A 15,895-nucleotide genomic window follows, 5' to 3' on the forward strand; every position below is an offset into this window, starting at 1 on the left:
TCCTGGCACTGCTCTGGAGCCTACCCACTCCACTGGGCATGAAGAAGCGCTGTGCCCCATATAAATAAAGCCCCACCACATTGCCGAAAGCTCCGTGCCTTTAAGGAGTGAGTGTGAGGATGAAGGTGACAGGGGTACAAACAGGGTTTTCTCTTACGCTTTAGGTCCTGGATAGCCTTGGACTGGGTCCCTCCGGGCTTCCCATTCCCCCTACTGCTTTCTACTCCGTGATCCACTACCCGGCAGAGCGGATGGCCCCTGCAGCAGGAGAAGCCCTCAAGCACTTTGTCTTTGTTGTGCCAGAAGGCGCCACTGCAGAAGAAGACAAGAATGCTGCCGTAAGTCTCGTGGATGCCCCCGTTGTGCCCGAAGTGAAGGTGCCAGGGCAGGGGGGTGGGTGGGGAAGGATCACTGTGATGTCTGTAAGATGAGAATAACGGTTTAAAAAAACCCCTCAAGCCCTCGCCTTGCCTTGAGGTCCTGGGCAAGGAGAGTGTTGTAGGCAAAACTAAACCTGATGAGGAAGACCAAGTCCCTGGGCAGATGTGGTTGTTTATTTAGTGCTTCCCCTAATTGTTAACAAACCCACAGCTTGCTTTCCCGGAGGGGGATGTCTCGGGGCAGGTCTCACCTCTCTGTTTTCTCCCTCCCCTTGTGGCTCAGACCGCAGAGGAGCAGGTCGCCCCTGTGAGGAGCCAGTCGAGCGAGGAGAAAGCTGCGGGCAGCTGGGAGGCTGCGAGAGAGAAGCAGAGCTCCAGTCAGGGCAGGAGATGTCTCCAGGGGCTGGACAGGGAAGGACCCGTATCTTCTCCTGGGGCGCACCAAAGCGGCGAGGACACGGTCCCATCCCCGCCGAGACATGTCAGGTGAGCTGAGGGCTGAGGAGATCCTTCTGCTTCGCGGCCACCCTGTCAAGTGAGGTCTGTCATCCCCAGCTCCTCAGGGCCCCTCTGCTGGTGCCTCCGTGGGATGGCGAGTCCACAACCCTCCTCCTCGTCTTGTTTGCTCATTAGCCGTGTCTGAAGCCCTCTCTTTAACTGCCAGGCTGAGCAGCTGCCGGTGGATAGTGCCTGCCCGCGGCGAGGTGGAACTGAAGGTCCACTTCAGCTCCACGGTGCTGGGCCAGTTTGAGCAGACGCTGCGTTTCGAGATCCTGGGGACAAAGCGACTGTACCAGCTGCCCTGCAGGGGCACCTGCCTGTACCCCACCATCAGCCAAGACCCACGGTAAGGCTTGCCCCTGGGAGCCTCCCACGCTGCTCCCCCCTGGGCTCAGAGCCAGGGCTGCCCCTTGTACCCCGGTGACCTTCTGGCTCGGGCAGAGCGTGCTGCCTGAGCCGCCCAGCATCTTGTCCCATGCCTGGAGCTGGGCGTACTGGTACCGCGGCCACCAGTAAGGGTTACGGCTTTCTGACCAGGTTTTCTACTTGGAGCATCTCACAGCTCTTCATTCCCTGTTTTCTCTGCCCAGGCTGGTGTTTCCCCACCGAAGGAAGAGCAAGGGAGACGATGACATTGTCTTCAAGCAGTATGTCACGGAGACGGGTGTCTTCCACTTTGGACCGCTGCTGTGTGGGAAGTCAAGAGACTGGTACGTGCTCCCCGCCCTGAGTGAGCATCCTGATGTGCTGCCTGCACAGCATGGGACGTTGGGATGGCACCTCCAGGGCCTCGTGCTGTCACGGACACGTCTGGGGACGAGCCGTCCCAGAGGCACAATTCAGGGCAGGCCCAGGTGGAGACCTGCCTGGGAGATGCAGGGGGCTGAAGGGCCACAGATGTGTGAACTTGAGCAGATGATGGGCAAGTGAGTCCTGGAGGAGCAGGGGAGAGACGGAGCTGATCTTCCTCCCTGGTGGGTGCCTTGGTGGCCAGAGCCATGTGCTGCTTCCAGCCTGAAGGTCACTTGGAGCAGCTTGTGTCCCCCCGCCACATCTCAGCTTCGCCACCTACGAAATGAACTTTATGGTGTTTTTTAAAAGTGCTTTGAGCTCTACAGGTGGACTGAACAAGCAATTACTCTGCTGATGGTTTTGTAAAACATTCATCCGTTTGTAATATTAGTAAGGCCTTATGATTCGACCTGCCGATATGGGGGCGTGGGGGATCTGCAGAGGAATGAAAATGGAAATTCTGTTTCCCCGTCCTCAATGCTGGACAAAGTCTGCCTGAAAAAGTTGCCATTGTAGCTGCTGGCGCATTTCTATTTTTAACATAGCTTTTTTTTTCAATAGTAGAAATTAAGTTGTCCTCTTCATGGGAGCTCTGGAGAGCTAGTGGTATTTTGACAACCCAAGCAAATGAAATCAAAACAGTTCAAAAACCAAAAGAGGATCTTTAGTCAGGCTGCTGCATGGCCTTGGGTTTCTGTTTGTGCTTTTTAACCCTTTAACTCCCAAATCTGCTCCATACCCGAGGGAAGGGACGTTTTTTTTAAATTCAGCATTCCTCTTGGGAATGAATCCTCTCTATTTCCTTCCCTCAGGCTTTGAGCTAACCTGTGAAATACAAGGCAATCTCGTGACTGTTTTGGAAGACAAAAGCTAAACTATTTTTAAAAGCTCTTTCCAAGAGCATTTCTTTCTACCCTGCAGGGAAGGAAACCCAACAAAGAAAGGGGGAGAACCCACGTGCCTGCAGTACCTCTGTTTTTCCAGGCATCTTTGAATTTCTAATTTGTAAAATGCTCTTTAAGTGGCCTGTGCATCATCACGTGTCTGGGCTGGAGGCACCAAGTACAGGGGTGGACATCAAAGTAACGCAAGGATGGAGACACATAGCATCCAGTGTGCCCCTGAAAATGATCCTTTTTCTTGGCCTGCTTGTTGGAACATGGTCTTGCAGTGCAGCCTCCCGCTGCCAGGACATGGCGCTTTCCTTGGTGTGGGATGAAGGCGACGGTCTCCTCTGCAGCCTTCTCCCCTTTTGCGGACAGGTACAAGGCACTGGACTGTCCCAGCAACTGTGAGACGATAACCATCCTCAACGTCACCCCCTTGGAAGTAGAGGCTCATTTCTCCTTTGAGCGCGCTCTCAAGGCGGACACGTTCCTTGTAGAACCTCCCAGCATGAGGCTGAAACCGAACGAGAAGCAGGTAGGGGACAGCAGGTAGGGCAGGCACTGGTGTAAGTGCCCAGGAGCCATTCCTCCTGCTCACTGAGTGCTCTTCTGTATTTCTTGTTTCGGGGACGGGGCTAGAAGCTGAGCATTTGGGCGTACCCCACTTCAGCTGGTCTGGTGGAAGACAAGCTCGTCTGCCGCATTAAGGAGAACCCAGAGCCGGTGGTCTTCCCCCTGTGCTGCCAGGGGGTGAAGGTGGAGCTGAGGGTCAGCCCCAAGCGCGTGCATTTCAACAGGCTGCTTCTGCACAGGTCAGTCATCCCGCGGCCCCTCTGCTGGGGACGGGTGCTGTCGGTGAGCTCCCCTTCAGCCTCTCTGGCTGGCTGCATGGCCCTTCAGGCTGGATGTTGGGCTGGCGTCCCTCTTTCTGCCAGCAGTTCCCGGTCTCTTGCTCACCGTTCCTTGCTGGCTTGGTTCTCTCAGGACAGCCGCAAGCTCTGTAGCCCCCCAGCAACGTGGTGCAATGGGCATCTTGATTCATTTGTATCTCGTCTGCTGGTTCGGAGAGCAGTGCAGTTGCTCCTCCTTATGTCCCTTCTGTTGGATACACCGTTAGCACCCAGCCCTTCCCCAGGACCTCACCTCTGAGACTTGTGACACAGAGAAAACACTTAACTAATGTTATGGATACTATAAATACTGGATGTGTATAGATAAAGATATATATATAAACTAATGCATAGGGCTGCTCCAAGATGCATTCAGTTGCAAGGCCTATCCTGACCATCGAGCAGCTGGTGCAGGGTGTCTTTCTGCCTCTGCAGGGAGGACAGCAAGACCCTGGTCCTGCGAAACAGCACCCTGCTGCCTGTGGCCTGGCGGCTCTGTGGGCTGGAAAACCTGGGCGAGGACTTCTCCGTGTCACAACGTGAGGGCATCGTTGGTCCGCGCACGGAGTTTGACGTGCATCTGTATTTCAAGCCCACAAAGGCTCTCAACATTGAGAAGAAGATCCGACTGGAGGTGAGGGGGACTGTGCCCTCCCTGGCAGGGCAACGAGATCTTTGGGGTGGAGGCTGTGCTTGAAGGGTTCCCTGCAAAGAGGGGGACAAAGGATGAGCCTTCCCGAGGTTCCTTTCTACCCGCATCGCCGGGGGGGCAGGCCCTTAGCGGCAAGGAACTTGCTCTTATAGCTGAGCTTCAGGGGGCATGTGTGCTGCCGGGCCAGGAAGAGCTGCACCTGAGGGACACAAGGCTGCTGTGACCCCAACTTCTGCTGCCTCAGCCTGGGTTCACCAGAGCACATGGTGCATCCCTGAGCATCTGCGTCAGCCCAGACAACCAGGCGCTGTGTCCTGAGCCCGCGTTACAGCCACCTTGCCGCTGTGTGTGGTTGAATGCTGTTGTTTGGTTGTCCAGACCTCGGCGTGCTCCCTGCGCCCATGCTGGAGCCTGTCCGGGGCTCTTAACGGAGAGCAACAAGCTGTCACCCTGGGCTTTTGTTCCCCGTGTTTGGGGGCTGCACTTCAGTGAGGATGCTGGGTGATTGAAGGGGAGAGGGTTGACGGTCAATGCCACCTGCTCTGGGACACCTCACAATTCTTGAGATTGTTTTTCCATCGCTGTGTCTCCCCGGGTGCTTCCGCGGCAGCACTGCCTGCTGAAGGAGTGCCGAGCTGGGCTGGTAGGGCTTCTTACTGCAGCAGCATCTCGCTGGGTCAGCCCGTGAGATGAGCAGGTTGGGAGAGTTTGGGAATCTACAAGTGCTTGTCAAGCAGGGGAGGCCATGGTGGAAGCAGCCAGCAGAGACAAGGACTCGTATGTTGTCTACCAAAAGAATTTAAGAGAACGGTCTAAGCACTGTTCGTTTCTCGCTGCCTCAGGTTTCAGATGCAGAAAACATCCTGGGGATTGTCCAGACCGAAAATATCCTCATTTCTGCAGAGGGCTATGATGTTGCTCCAATCATCAACATTCCTAAAGGTCAGTGGATGCCCCAAAACAAAGCAGTCTGGGTGCGTTGCCTTGCCTTGGCAGGTGAGCAACCAAAGCGCTTGGGATGGGGTAGCATGCAAGCGTGGCCCGGTCACATAAAGCGCGTATCCTGCAAGTTGAGTGGAGTGAAGGGCTGTCAGGGCACAGCCAGCCTCGAGTCTCTCGCCCCTGAGCTTTGCAGTGTGCAGGTTGGTCTGGGGGCTTAGAAACCACAGCGATGTGAGCGAGCAATTGGCAGCTCCTGAGGGCTCAGCAGGGCACATAAAGTTGTTGGATCAGTGCTTGGAAGCAAGAAGACAGAAACCCAGCTCCTCACCTGCTAAACCCTGCAGATATTCTCCGAGTAAGAAGAGCAAGGGCAGCAAAGTAGCTAAAGAAAATTTCCAAGAACGGAAACTTCCTGAGAAGGGTTTTGGGCTGCCTGAGAACTCCCGGTGTCATAGAACAGTTTGGGTTGGAAAGGACCTCAAAGATTGTCTTGTCCCAACCCCCCTGCCATGGGCAGGAACACCTTCCACTAGTCCAGGTTGCCCCAAGCCCCGTCCAACCTGGCCTTGAGTGGGGCAGCCACAGCTGCTCCGGGCAGCCTCTGCCAGTGCCTCGCCACCCTCACAGTGAAGAATTTCTTCCCAACAGCTCATGTAAATCTCCCCTCCTCCAGTTCAAAGCCATTGCCCCCTGTCCTGTCACTACAGCCCCCCAGGAAACACCTGTCCCCACCTTTCTTATAAGCCCCATTTCAGTATTGAGAGGCCAATTGAAATGGGCCTGGAAGTGTTGAAATATCTGTCTTGTCACTTGGTGTGGTCTGTAGCAGCTCACTAATACTCCCCGTTTCTTGCCTGGCTCTGCGGGTTTTCTGCAGGTGCAGGTGGCACCGTGGATTTTGGAGTCCTGAAAGTCCTGGATGATGCGAAGCAAGTGCTGACTCTGAGGAACAAGGGGAAGTACGAGATTGCGTACAGGTGGGTCCAGCTGCCTGGTCTGTGAACGCGTGGTGCCACCATCTGCCCAGGCCTGCCTTCTCCTCCTGCCCATGGCTAGAACCGCTTCCCGTGCTGGCTGCCTCGTGGTCTGGTTAAATAAAAAGCCCGGGCTCCCTAATCTCAAAGACTTTAAGGGAGAATGCAGCCCCACACCAGAAGTCCTTCACAGCTGAGCAGGAACCAGAAGGAGAGGCCCTGAAATTGAAGCCACTCACTGCTGAGATCCATTGCCTTCCTCTGAGGGGCAGCTCCTTTCTCTTTATGACTCTTTAAAGGAGGGGATGAGAAAATTGGCTGTCGAGGTTAGTTTGCAACACTCATGATGGTCTGCACTCTCTCAAGATCTGAGATTCCCCAAGCAGAGCTGGACTCTTTCCCTTTTAATTTTTTTATGGTCTTATGTCAAGTCCTGGCTGTGCTGGTGGCACTTGTACTTTTAACTGCAGAGGTCTTTGTTCCTTCCCTTTCTCCCCAGTTTCCAGCTGAAAGCTGCAGGCACCACCATACCAGACCTGGCAAGCCACTTCACTATCCAGCCGCAGAAGGGCCTGCTGGCTGCCTCGGGGCGCCCTGTGCAGGTCCAGGTGTTCTTCCACCCCAAGACGGAAGTGAATATCGAGGACAAACCCGTCCTGCACTACCAGGTGAGCTGCCCCAGCCAGGCAGTGGTGGCACAGCACGTCTTGGGAGCGTGAGCAGGACAGGTGCCTTCTGGAAGGAGGGCTTTAGCTGGGTAATTCTCATAGGTGACAGCAATGTCTCAGAAAACATTGTGATGCTTCCTAAGCGGAGCTGAAAGTCTGGCTCCGGAGGAGGCGTTGAAACAGGGAGGGTGAGCTGATGGGGACCTGGGATGGGATCAGGGAACAGAGTCAGAGGCTGGCCTCTTTGCTGGTTTTACCAAGCCCTCCTCTGGCTGCAGGTGATGGAGCCCAGCATCTGCGGAGGAGGCGAGACCGTCGCCGTCATCCCAGTGAGGGTGTCGGCGAAAGCTGTGTTCAGCAAGTACAGCATTCACCCCGCCTCGCTCATCAACTTCGGTGCCATGGTGAAGGGCAGCAGGAAAACCTGCACCTTCATGCTGGAGAACAAAGGCAGCCTTGACTTTAAATTCCTCATCTACCGAGCAGACCAGGACGCATCCCGATTGCAAGAGAAAAGGTGAGAGAAGACCTGCATCACCTGTCCTGCCTGAGGAGGCACGACAGCGTGGCTGGTGTGTGACAGGCAGCCCAGACACCTGGGTTATTGTCCAGTTCACGTCACCTGCTTGTGAACAGGGAGTGGAGAAGTGCCTCAGTGTCCCCGTGTGTCGGGCAAAACTGGTGATACAGCTGAGCTGTCTGTAAGCTGCAGGAGGTGCCGCCGGGGCTGCGAGGGGCAGGGAGGCTTTCCTCTGTGGGGAGGGGAAGGTCAGCTTTGGCTTCAGAGGAAGGCAGGGTGGGGGCTCAGCATGATGGGTGTTTCTGCTTTCTGCTCTTAGTGGATGTCAAATGAAATCTGCCCACTCTGGCAAGAGTGAGAACTTACACCAAAGGACTTCCTCAGCCAAGAAAAGCAAGCGCTCGCTGCAGAAGGTTGCCAGCCCCTCCATGCAGGTGGGTGGCTCCCGCTCCCCAAGACACACTGCTGCGGGTGCTGGGGGAGGACGCTGATGGGGGCTCATCACCGTGGGGTGGGACATGGTCTGCACGATGGAGGTCCGTCATCTCCCAGCCACAAGCAGAGGCAGGAGCTGCTCAGTTGCACTGACAGTCCCGTGCTCTGGCTCAGACTTGGAGTTGTGGGGTCAAGAGAGAGGAGCAGGTCCCGTGTTTTGGTGGCTGCTAGCCAAAATAGGACTGTGAATACCACAGATGTGGGCACGTTCCTGTTTGAAGTCCCACTCCATAGATACCAGATGACCTTGTGTTTTCGTCTTCCCAGTCCCCTCCCTTCCCTCCCGTCACTTCTCACAGTTATTTCTGCTCTCCTGTTTTACCCCTGAGGCTGGAGGATCCCAGCTAGCACCTTCACCTTTTACACCCAAACTCCGTCCTCTGTGCCAGCCAGGATAGGCCTGCAGCTCCTCCTGGCTTGTCCCTCTCGTCCTGGGGCTGCCTCTGGGCCGTGGAGTCATCCCTCCCTGCCCTGGGACTGGGGGCTCGGCCTGGCTGGAGGTTGAGGAGCGGCGTACTCCTTGCTGGGGATGCTCAAGGCTGGGCTGCTGGACGTCAGCCTCTCCTGGGACTCTTTCTGCAGGCTCGCCTCACTCTAGGCATGTTCACGGTGTACCCTGGCTTTGGTTCCATCCCTCCTGGGGGCCAGCAGATGATCACGGTGGATTGCTCTGCAGAATCACTGGGGACGTGCGAGGAGCACCTGCGCATCGATATCAGCGACAGAGACCCCCAGGACAATCCCCTCGGCATCCCCTATACCCTGCTGGCTGAGTCCTGCCTCCCAGGTACGCCCCGTCCACAGGTTCCCACAGCCAGACCTGCTGCTGGTCAGCACCTGAACTTCTTGCTTGGTTAGAGAGGCGCCCTGACCTTGAAGCTAAACCCTAAAATCCTCAGAGGTTCCAGTTCTTTTCAAGTCAGCCAGCGGGGAGAGGCTGGGAGGGATGCATGGAAGGATAAAAGGAAAGCAATACTCCTTGACTGGGACTGAGCTCCATCCTCGCAGCCGACTCCCCGCCCAAGGCTGGGTTTTGCAGTGACCTGGGCAGAAAGGGTTTATCAAGCCTTCCGAGAGGCCAGCAGGGTCCCGAAAAATTCATCAGGAATTCAGCATTCAGCCCTCCCTCTGCTCTGCTCCGCAGCATTTGTGGTTGATGACATCGAGTCCATCTTTGAGGAGCATCGAATCTGCAGCAACGTCAACCTCTGCCAGACCCCGCAGACGGTGCGAGACAAGGGTGTGTATGTCAGAGATGAGAACAAGTTTATCTTCACCGACGTTCGGGTTGGGCACCGGGCCACAGCTCGCTTCAAGATCCACAATGTCAACAAAGTCCCCTGCAATGTGGTCCTTTCCATCAAACCCATCGCCGGTGAGGTAAGAACAAGAGGCCAAGGTGACCGTTGCTCTTTACAGGCTGCGCTGCCTTGTTCTCCAGACTCGTTGCTTCCTCTTGCCCGCCCTAGTCCAGCTCCGTGCAGGTCAGGCTACAGGGGGGAGCAGCAGTGCCAGGGTGGCAGTTCTGAATTTGGCACGTCTCGAGCAAGGCTTTGGCTCACCGCTCTGGCTGGGTCTTTGGTGGGAGACCCAAACCCTTCTGCACATCTCTTGGAAGCCCGCTCAGAGGGGGCCTTTACTGGCCTGACGTGCCTGGGCTCAAAGCAGACCATTCCCTCAGGCTCCCTGGCCTTTTCCTTCTCTTTAAAGGCCAGTTTGAGGTTAGTTGCGGGGTTTCCGTGCAGTGCCCCCCTCCCTTGTGTGCTGGGGTGGCTGCCCAGTGCTCAAAGCCAGCTTTTGCGCTCCTGGGCTCCCTGTGCAAGGTCAGCACCGCTTTGGAGTCACCCCTGCGATGGAAGGAGCCTGCCCAGGGCAAGCAGGAAGGGAGACACGCTGTCTGGGGCTGTTCCCGGTGACGCATATAAGAATAAGACTGCGTACGAAACACTGAAGGATGTTTCCTCCTAACACGGCTCTGTGGGTTCCCCCAAGTTTCACAGCCCCATCAGTGACATTTTCAAGGTGGATCCCATTCGGATGTGCGTGCCCAGCTGCTCCCACGCCTTTGCTACGGTGACCTTCACTCCACAGATGATGCAGAGCTACCAGTGCACTTTTGAGGCTTCCCTCGATGTCCTGGCGAGGTAACTCCCCCTGTGAAATCTGGGCGGGGGGACCTGCCTGATGGGTGCCCCTCCTCTGGGAGGACCCCGACCTCTTGTTAACCCTGATGCTCTCGGTAGCCTTAGGCAGAGTGCTTAGCATTAGAGAATAGAGGAGGCGGTAACTACTAGACAGAGTAGAAAGAGAAGGGGTTATAGCTTAGCCTCTGCGAGTGACTGTGAAGACAGTGCAGCATTTGGTAGCCAGCTGGGAGTTAGTGAATCAGCAAGAAATGGAGATGTGCAACAGTTGAGCTGGGGCTTTCCAAGGACAAAGGTTTAGATGAAGCCGTTTCTGTGCCAGCCAGCCAGCGTGCATTATTTCCTCCTTGTTTCTGTTAAAATGAGATGATTGTATGTGATTACCTGGGGTATGTTAAGCTATTCTCTGTCAAAGGAGCAACTGGAGCCCTTCTAAAAGAGGAGCCCAGTTCCCCTGTCCTGGGACGTGTGTACCAGGGCTCTGACCGGCTCTTCCCCAGCCGTTTAGTGGCTGAGTCAGGACAAGTCAGCTTTCTGCTCTAGTATGCAATTCCTTTTTTAGCGTCCTTGGAAATAATCATTACTGATGGTGCCATTTATTTTTCCCTTCTTGCTTTTATACTATTTCCATGCTGCGCTCGTGCTTTTTGCATGTGTCTCATATCATCGCAGCCAGTGAATTTGCCATGTCTCACCTGTCGCCTCATTATTTACCTGCTGTGCTGCATGATTCGATTCAGTGACATGTTCTTTAACTGCTACTCTGGAAGGCTCTGGCTCTTCAGAGCTCTTGTGAATGGCCCTGATTGGATTGGGAGGAGGGGGGTGGAGGAGACCTGTGTCGTGGGGTACAGGAGCACCAGCCAGGGAAAACGCAGTGGGTGGCCCCTCTTTGTTGCTTGCCAGGTGGGAAATTGGTTAGTGCCGGCCGTCACGATCTCTCCTCTGCCTTTCCTGCAGCCCTGCAGCAATTAAAGCGCAAAGCCTGACCTTCCGTGTCAGTGGAGATGGGACTCTGCCTCGGGTGACAGTCCTGCGCCCGGTACTTCACAGTAAGAGAGGGAACCCTCTGCTGGTCTTTAAGAAGCTGTTGCTGGGTGATTCACAAAAGCTCCCTCTGGTCCTTCATAATGGTGGCACCCTACCTGTCCAGGTGAGGACCTGCTCAGGGAACGCTCTGGTCTGGGAACAAGTGCTTGTCTCGTGGAGAAAAGGTCCCAGAAAGCATGGCAGACCTGGAAACAGCTCTCAGAAATTCTTTTTAAGCAAATGACTGACTTGTAATTTCCAGGAAGAGAGTTCCTCTTGGAAATGCGATTTTTCTGACTAGCCTATCCTTTTCAGTTAAATACAACGCAAGAAAGTTGGTGGGGTGTTTTCCCCCCATCTCTCTTCTCACGCTTTGATTCTCGGGTGGGCACGTGTGATGTCCTAGTTGCATTAGATTGTATTTGATCCCATTTTACTACACTTTAATGAAAAATTCTGTTCATTACTTTTGTATCCCAGCGCCTCTGAACGCTTCTTTTTTCTGTCTAGTTTTACTTGAACTTTGTAAGTTTAGCTAAGAGCTGTGTTTGAAGCGGGGAAGCATGCTGGATGCCCCGTGCTGGACCAGCACCAGTACGGTGCCAACCCACGTGTCACCCTGTACCCACAGCAGTGTGGTTGTGCTCTGTGTTCCTTTTTCTCAGTTGACGATAGACCTGTTGGATGAAGCGGGAGTTTTCTTCTTGAAAGCCAGGCCCACCACACAATGCGTCTACCAAGCTGGGGGCGTGAAGGAGGACTCTCCTGCAGGAGGTAAATCCAGTAAGCGTGAAGCGCGGTCATCCACACAGGGGAGAAATGTGTGCCCTGCTCTTGGCTTGGCCAAGCAGCCGCCAAATGTTAGATGTTGTTTCTTCGCTGGGGCTCTCCGTACCCCCAGCTTTTCATGTGGACTCTGCGCACGGCTTCCTCCTAGAAAGTGGTTGGAAGTTTTTTCTGTTCCTCTGGACATGGTGGGTTGAGTTGCAGGGGGCTGTCACCACTTCAGCGGACCATCTGAGGTCTTTGCTGCGTGTGGGAGTAGCAGCCTGAATGGAGGCAGCCCCTGAGCCCACAGCCAGCCAACAGAAGCCAAACCCATTCTTTGGCTCAGCTTTACGTGTGGCAGGAGCTGACTGACTGCAGTTTGAGTGAGCGCTGGGTGTTAACCTGTGTTTAAGGCACTTCAGCAGTGATACGCGTGGTGCTGTCGTAGCCTTGTGAACATAGGAGGAGGGTCTGGCACCATTGGTGGGAGAACCTGTGCTTAGAGGTAGCTGGGTTTCAACCCCTTACACCCCACAGAAATATTTCAGCGGTACAGCTGTATCACTTGTCGCTGATTTCATTGCTGTGCAGAGAGGAAGCCTCACACCGCTCTCCTGGTCCTGCTCCGTGGGGAATTAGCAGAGTTTGACGTGCTTTTCAAACCCACCCTGGCCCAGCGTGTGGAAGGCAGGATCCACTTGTCGGTGGTGAACAACCCGTATGAGGAGACCGACATTCAGCTGGTGGGCGAAGGCTACGAGGATGACTTCACGCTAGATAACATCCATGGACTGGTGGCAGACAGTGAGGAGGAGAAGAATGCTGAGGGCAATCTAGAGGAAGACGTAATTGAGGGTAAGAGAGGAAAGGCTGCCCAGGTGGATCAAGGAACAGGAAAACAGACGTTTCTGCTCACCCTGTGCCACGCACCTGCGGTCCAGCTTTAGCAGCCAGATCCTGCTGCCTTCTGTAGCCTGCAGAGGCTTAAGAGGCAGCTTGAGAGCAGAAGAGAAGATCGTCTGTCAAGGGAGAAGCTTGCAGGCTAGCAGGGAAGGGTCAGAGATACCCGCGTTCAGCTGAGTATCTCCAAAAGGAGGGCTGCCAGCCCATGGTATGCTATGGAGATGAAGCCCGTGTCTAATGATTTGTGCCCTCGATATACGCAGCCTGTGCTGTCACCCCCTGGCCTGGCGGTCTGGGAGCGTGCTGGCTCTGTGCAGAGGGGCAGTGCATGCTGTGCTGCGTGGCTCTGCACAGCCACAGCCACGGGTTTAGGGATGTGGCAGGGCGCTTCCATGGAAGCGGTAGGATGGGGAACTGCGTCTCCCCAGGGAGGAAGGCTTGGAGCAAGGAAGAGTTGGCCACGCCTGTCTCTGTGGATGTGAGGAGGGTGGATGGACCTCAGGCACACTGAGACCTCCTGCTCTCATTCCTAGCAGCTCCCAGAGTGAATCACATCCCATTCGGGGACTGTCACATCGGGAAACCCTACAGCGTGACCTTCACCATCACCAACCGCAGCAGGACGGAGGCGATGCGGTTTGAGTGGCTGGCAGACACCCCATTTCACTTCTCCCCCAAGGTGAGTTTGGATGGCTCTGCCTTTTCCCATTGCTCCAGCCCTGCCCGGCGGGTTCCCAGGAGCTGGCAGGGAGTCACCACGTACCGGTGAGAGCCTGTTTCAGTGCCACAAAGGAGCTGCAATCCCTGGCTTAGCTGGCACGGGGCTGTCAACCCCACAGAAAAGGCTCAGTGTTACGGGAGGTGGCATCTTTTGTATTTTCCTCTGTCAAACCCCAGATGAATACACGGTAAGAGGCAGATTCCTGGCACAGCTGCTCACCACATCGATCGATCTCTTTGCTGTCAGTCCTGCCCTTGCTAGTGATTCCAGTTAGGTCTTGGCTCTCTGGTTCTCCCTAGGTGGGACACCTCCATGCTGGCTGTGCTAAGGCCATCACAGTGACCTTGAAATCGGATGTCGCGGTCACCTTCAAAATGCACCCTGTGAAGTGCAAGGTGGCTAGGATCACCTTCCCGCTGCCACCGGAGCAGATTAAAGACTGGGATGACTGCCTGCGCACCATCAAGTGGGTGGATACCACCATGAGGGGCCCAGGAGCCACGTGGCCTGTGAAGAAGAAGGTAAGAAACGCAAACAGGAAAAGCTAACGGAGCTGCTACAAAAAACCCTGGCAGGCCACCATCTCTGCTGGCTGAGCAGCTCCTGCGTCCTCCTGACGTTTAATCCACCCGTGAGGTTCACCCGCAGTGCGTTTTGGGGGAGAGGCAGATGCAGTGACCTGTGACACCAACACAAAATGTCTTTTGACAAGACATGTTTAGCCACATGCAAACTACCGGTCTCTGCCAAAAGCTGAAGTGTTGCAACCTGTGTTGAACGGGAGGGCACATTTTACGATTTTATCACGTTTTGTGGTGTTAAAATTTCTTCGTCGAATTCAGTGCCTTTTCACCAACAAGGAGTTTAAGGCGCTGCACTCTGACTCTTGTTTTGGAGTGGAGAGCCACACTAGTGCTCTTGTGTGTGCGCTGGCCAGCCCACCGGCACATGGTGGGTGAGCTGTCAGCTCTGCCTACACCGATAGCAGAGATTTTGGTGGTGGTGCCCATGTTGTGTGGGATATCTCATTGTGGAGCAGCCCAGGTGCTGCGTGGCAGTCGTGCAGCAGTCTGGAGAAGCATCGCTCCAGAAAGTGCCACACACACGTACCTGGCACGTGTTCCTCCCTAGTTTCTGAGCCTTTTTAAGAGCTGTAAACCCCTTCTTCTTCCCCATCAGCAGCAGCAGTCGGAGGCTTTCCTAGTGAGTTCGTCCCCATTCCAAAACGCCCGTCCCCAGCCCTCACCAGCGTGGCTGTTGCCCCACACATGGTGTCTGGAAAGCACCTCCCGCTAAGACAAGAGGGAAAAGGTGCTTTCTGGTTTTGTTCAGTCTTGGGGTTCTCCATCCACAGAACTCCCACAGGGGAACTTAATCCTAATTTAGAGGCCTGCTGGATCTGTAGCGGGCCATGAAAAAGGTCTGACACTCTACAGGGTTGAAACACAGGGACAGGTACCTATGACCCAGTCATTGTCCCCATGGGTGTATTCTCAGTCATGGTGGTGATTATGGTGTTCAGTTGGTAGAAACAAACACTGTAATGGAAGGGTTAAATTTTGTCACCTTCCCGGGGAAATAAATGGGAATGGTCCTTTCTAGCCCCTGTACGAGGCTGATCTTGGAGGCCAAAAGCCTCCTCTTGCTCAGCCAGGCTTTCTAGGCTCTGCTCAGTGATTCTTCCCTTTCCTGTTTGGAGGTGATTGAGACAGACCCAGAACCAGCTCACACTGTCCTGGAGGAGAGCAGCCGTGAGGTGGAGCTTTGCCTCAGTGCTGTTGTCGACTACGCTGAGCTCAAGCTGGATACGGACACGATTCAGTGCAAGGAGACCTTGCCCTTCCAGACGAGGACATTCACGTGAGAGCCAGAGGCCAGGCAGGGACCCGTGCGTGGGAGCTGCCTTTGCCCAGGGCTGACCTGGTGCCTGCTTCGCCGGAGCTGTGCCGTGCTCTCTGGTGGCCTCTGCTTCTCCTTCTGCTCGTGGTCTGGTGAAAATAAAGGCAATAAAGTGCCAATAAAGGCAAAAAATAAAACACTGACATGTTTATTGTTTGGCCACTTAATAAACCTCTTCTAATTTCTAACTGGGTGATTAGGCCTGGCGGGGGGTGGGGGCAGGGGTGTGTGTGCTGCTGCCTGCTGGTTCTGAGGTTTCAGCTTCCACACATCCTGGGCGCCTGGAGATGCCTCACATGTGGACTCGAGTCCCTTCTAGGGCTTTGTGTTCAGTCTCACCTGCTGTTCTTCTCTTTAAACAAATCATGTATTGTTTCATCCTGTCCAAGTCCTGGCAGGGTGCTGGGGCCTGCGTATCTGCACGTAAAGCCAAGCAGGAGATGGTGGCCACCGTCCTGCCAAGGCGTGCCAGGAAAGGTTCAATTCTGCCATGCCTTTCTGCTGACAACAACCATGGATTTGCTTCCACTGCGTGTTGCCTGTCCTCATCTGCTCGAGGACAGGTTTGCAGTCAAAATAATGTCAAACTGAGATGTAAAGACCAGAATAAGACCCTTGGATTAAGTCTCCTGGGCACCATGCCTGCCCTTTCCTCTTTAACCTCCAAACTTTGAAACACTTTGTCTCCGGGTAGCCCAGGGCAGTGGTCTAGACATGGCAGAGTTGCCTG

The 15,895-nt window shown here is 54.8% G+C and overlaps 1 protein-coding gene across 1 annotated transcript in view; it reads left to right on the plus strand.

The window, feature by feature from the left end:
- LOC308057705 (hydrocephalus-inducing protein homolog) overlaps positions 1-15,895 on the plus strand; it is a gene marked incomplete at its 5' end in the record, with an annotated part of 99,736 nt that extends 83,841 nt beyond the window's left edge. Inside the window, 21 exons of the mRNA XM_080411762.1 lie at positions 165-338; positions 664-866; positions 1,045-1,227; positions 1,472-1,591; positions 2,807-3,095; positions 3,200-3,372; positions 3,886-4,084; positions 4,945-5,044; positions 5,922-6,021; positions 6,518-6,686; positions 6,887-7,203; positions 7,526-7,640; positions 8,284-8,488; positions 8,846-9,081; positions 9,694-9,845; positions 10,806-10,998; positions 11,540-11,648; positions 12,234-12,497; positions 13,082-13,224; positions 13,566-13,787; positions 14,966-15,895. Of these exons, the coding sequence (XP_080267888.1) occupies positions 165-338; positions 664-866; positions 1,045-1,227; positions 1,472-1,591; positions 2,807-3,095; positions 3,200-3,372; positions 3,886-4,084; positions 4,945-5,044; positions 5,922-6,021; positions 6,518-6,686; positions 6,887-7,203; positions 7,526-7,640; positions 8,284-8,488; positions 8,846-9,081; positions 9,694-9,845; positions 10,806-10,998; positions 11,540-11,648; positions 12,234-12,497; positions 13,082-13,224; positions 13,566-13,787; positions 14,966-15,130 (3,831 nt within the window). The 3' untranslated portion in view covers positions 15,131-15,895. The remainder of the gene's footprint in view (positions 1-164; positions 339-663; positions 867-1,044; positions 1,228-1,471; positions 1,592-2,806; positions 3,096-3,199; positions 3,373-3,885; positions 4,085-4,944; positions 5,045-5,921; positions 6,022-6,517; positions 6,687-6,886; positions 7,204-7,525; positions 7,641-8,283; positions 8,489-8,845; positions 9,082-9,693; positions 9,846-10,805; positions 10,999-11,539; positions 11,649-12,233; positions 12,498-13,081; positions 13,225-13,565; positions 13,788-14,965) is intronic.

Source organism: Falco punctatus (assembly GCF_963210335.1).
Source record: "Falco punctatus genome assembly, contig: scaffold_49, whole genome shotgun sequence".
Classification (NCBI taxonomy): domain Eukaryota; kingdom Metazoa; phylum Chordata; class Aves; order Falconiformes; family Falconidae; genus Falco; species Falco punctatus.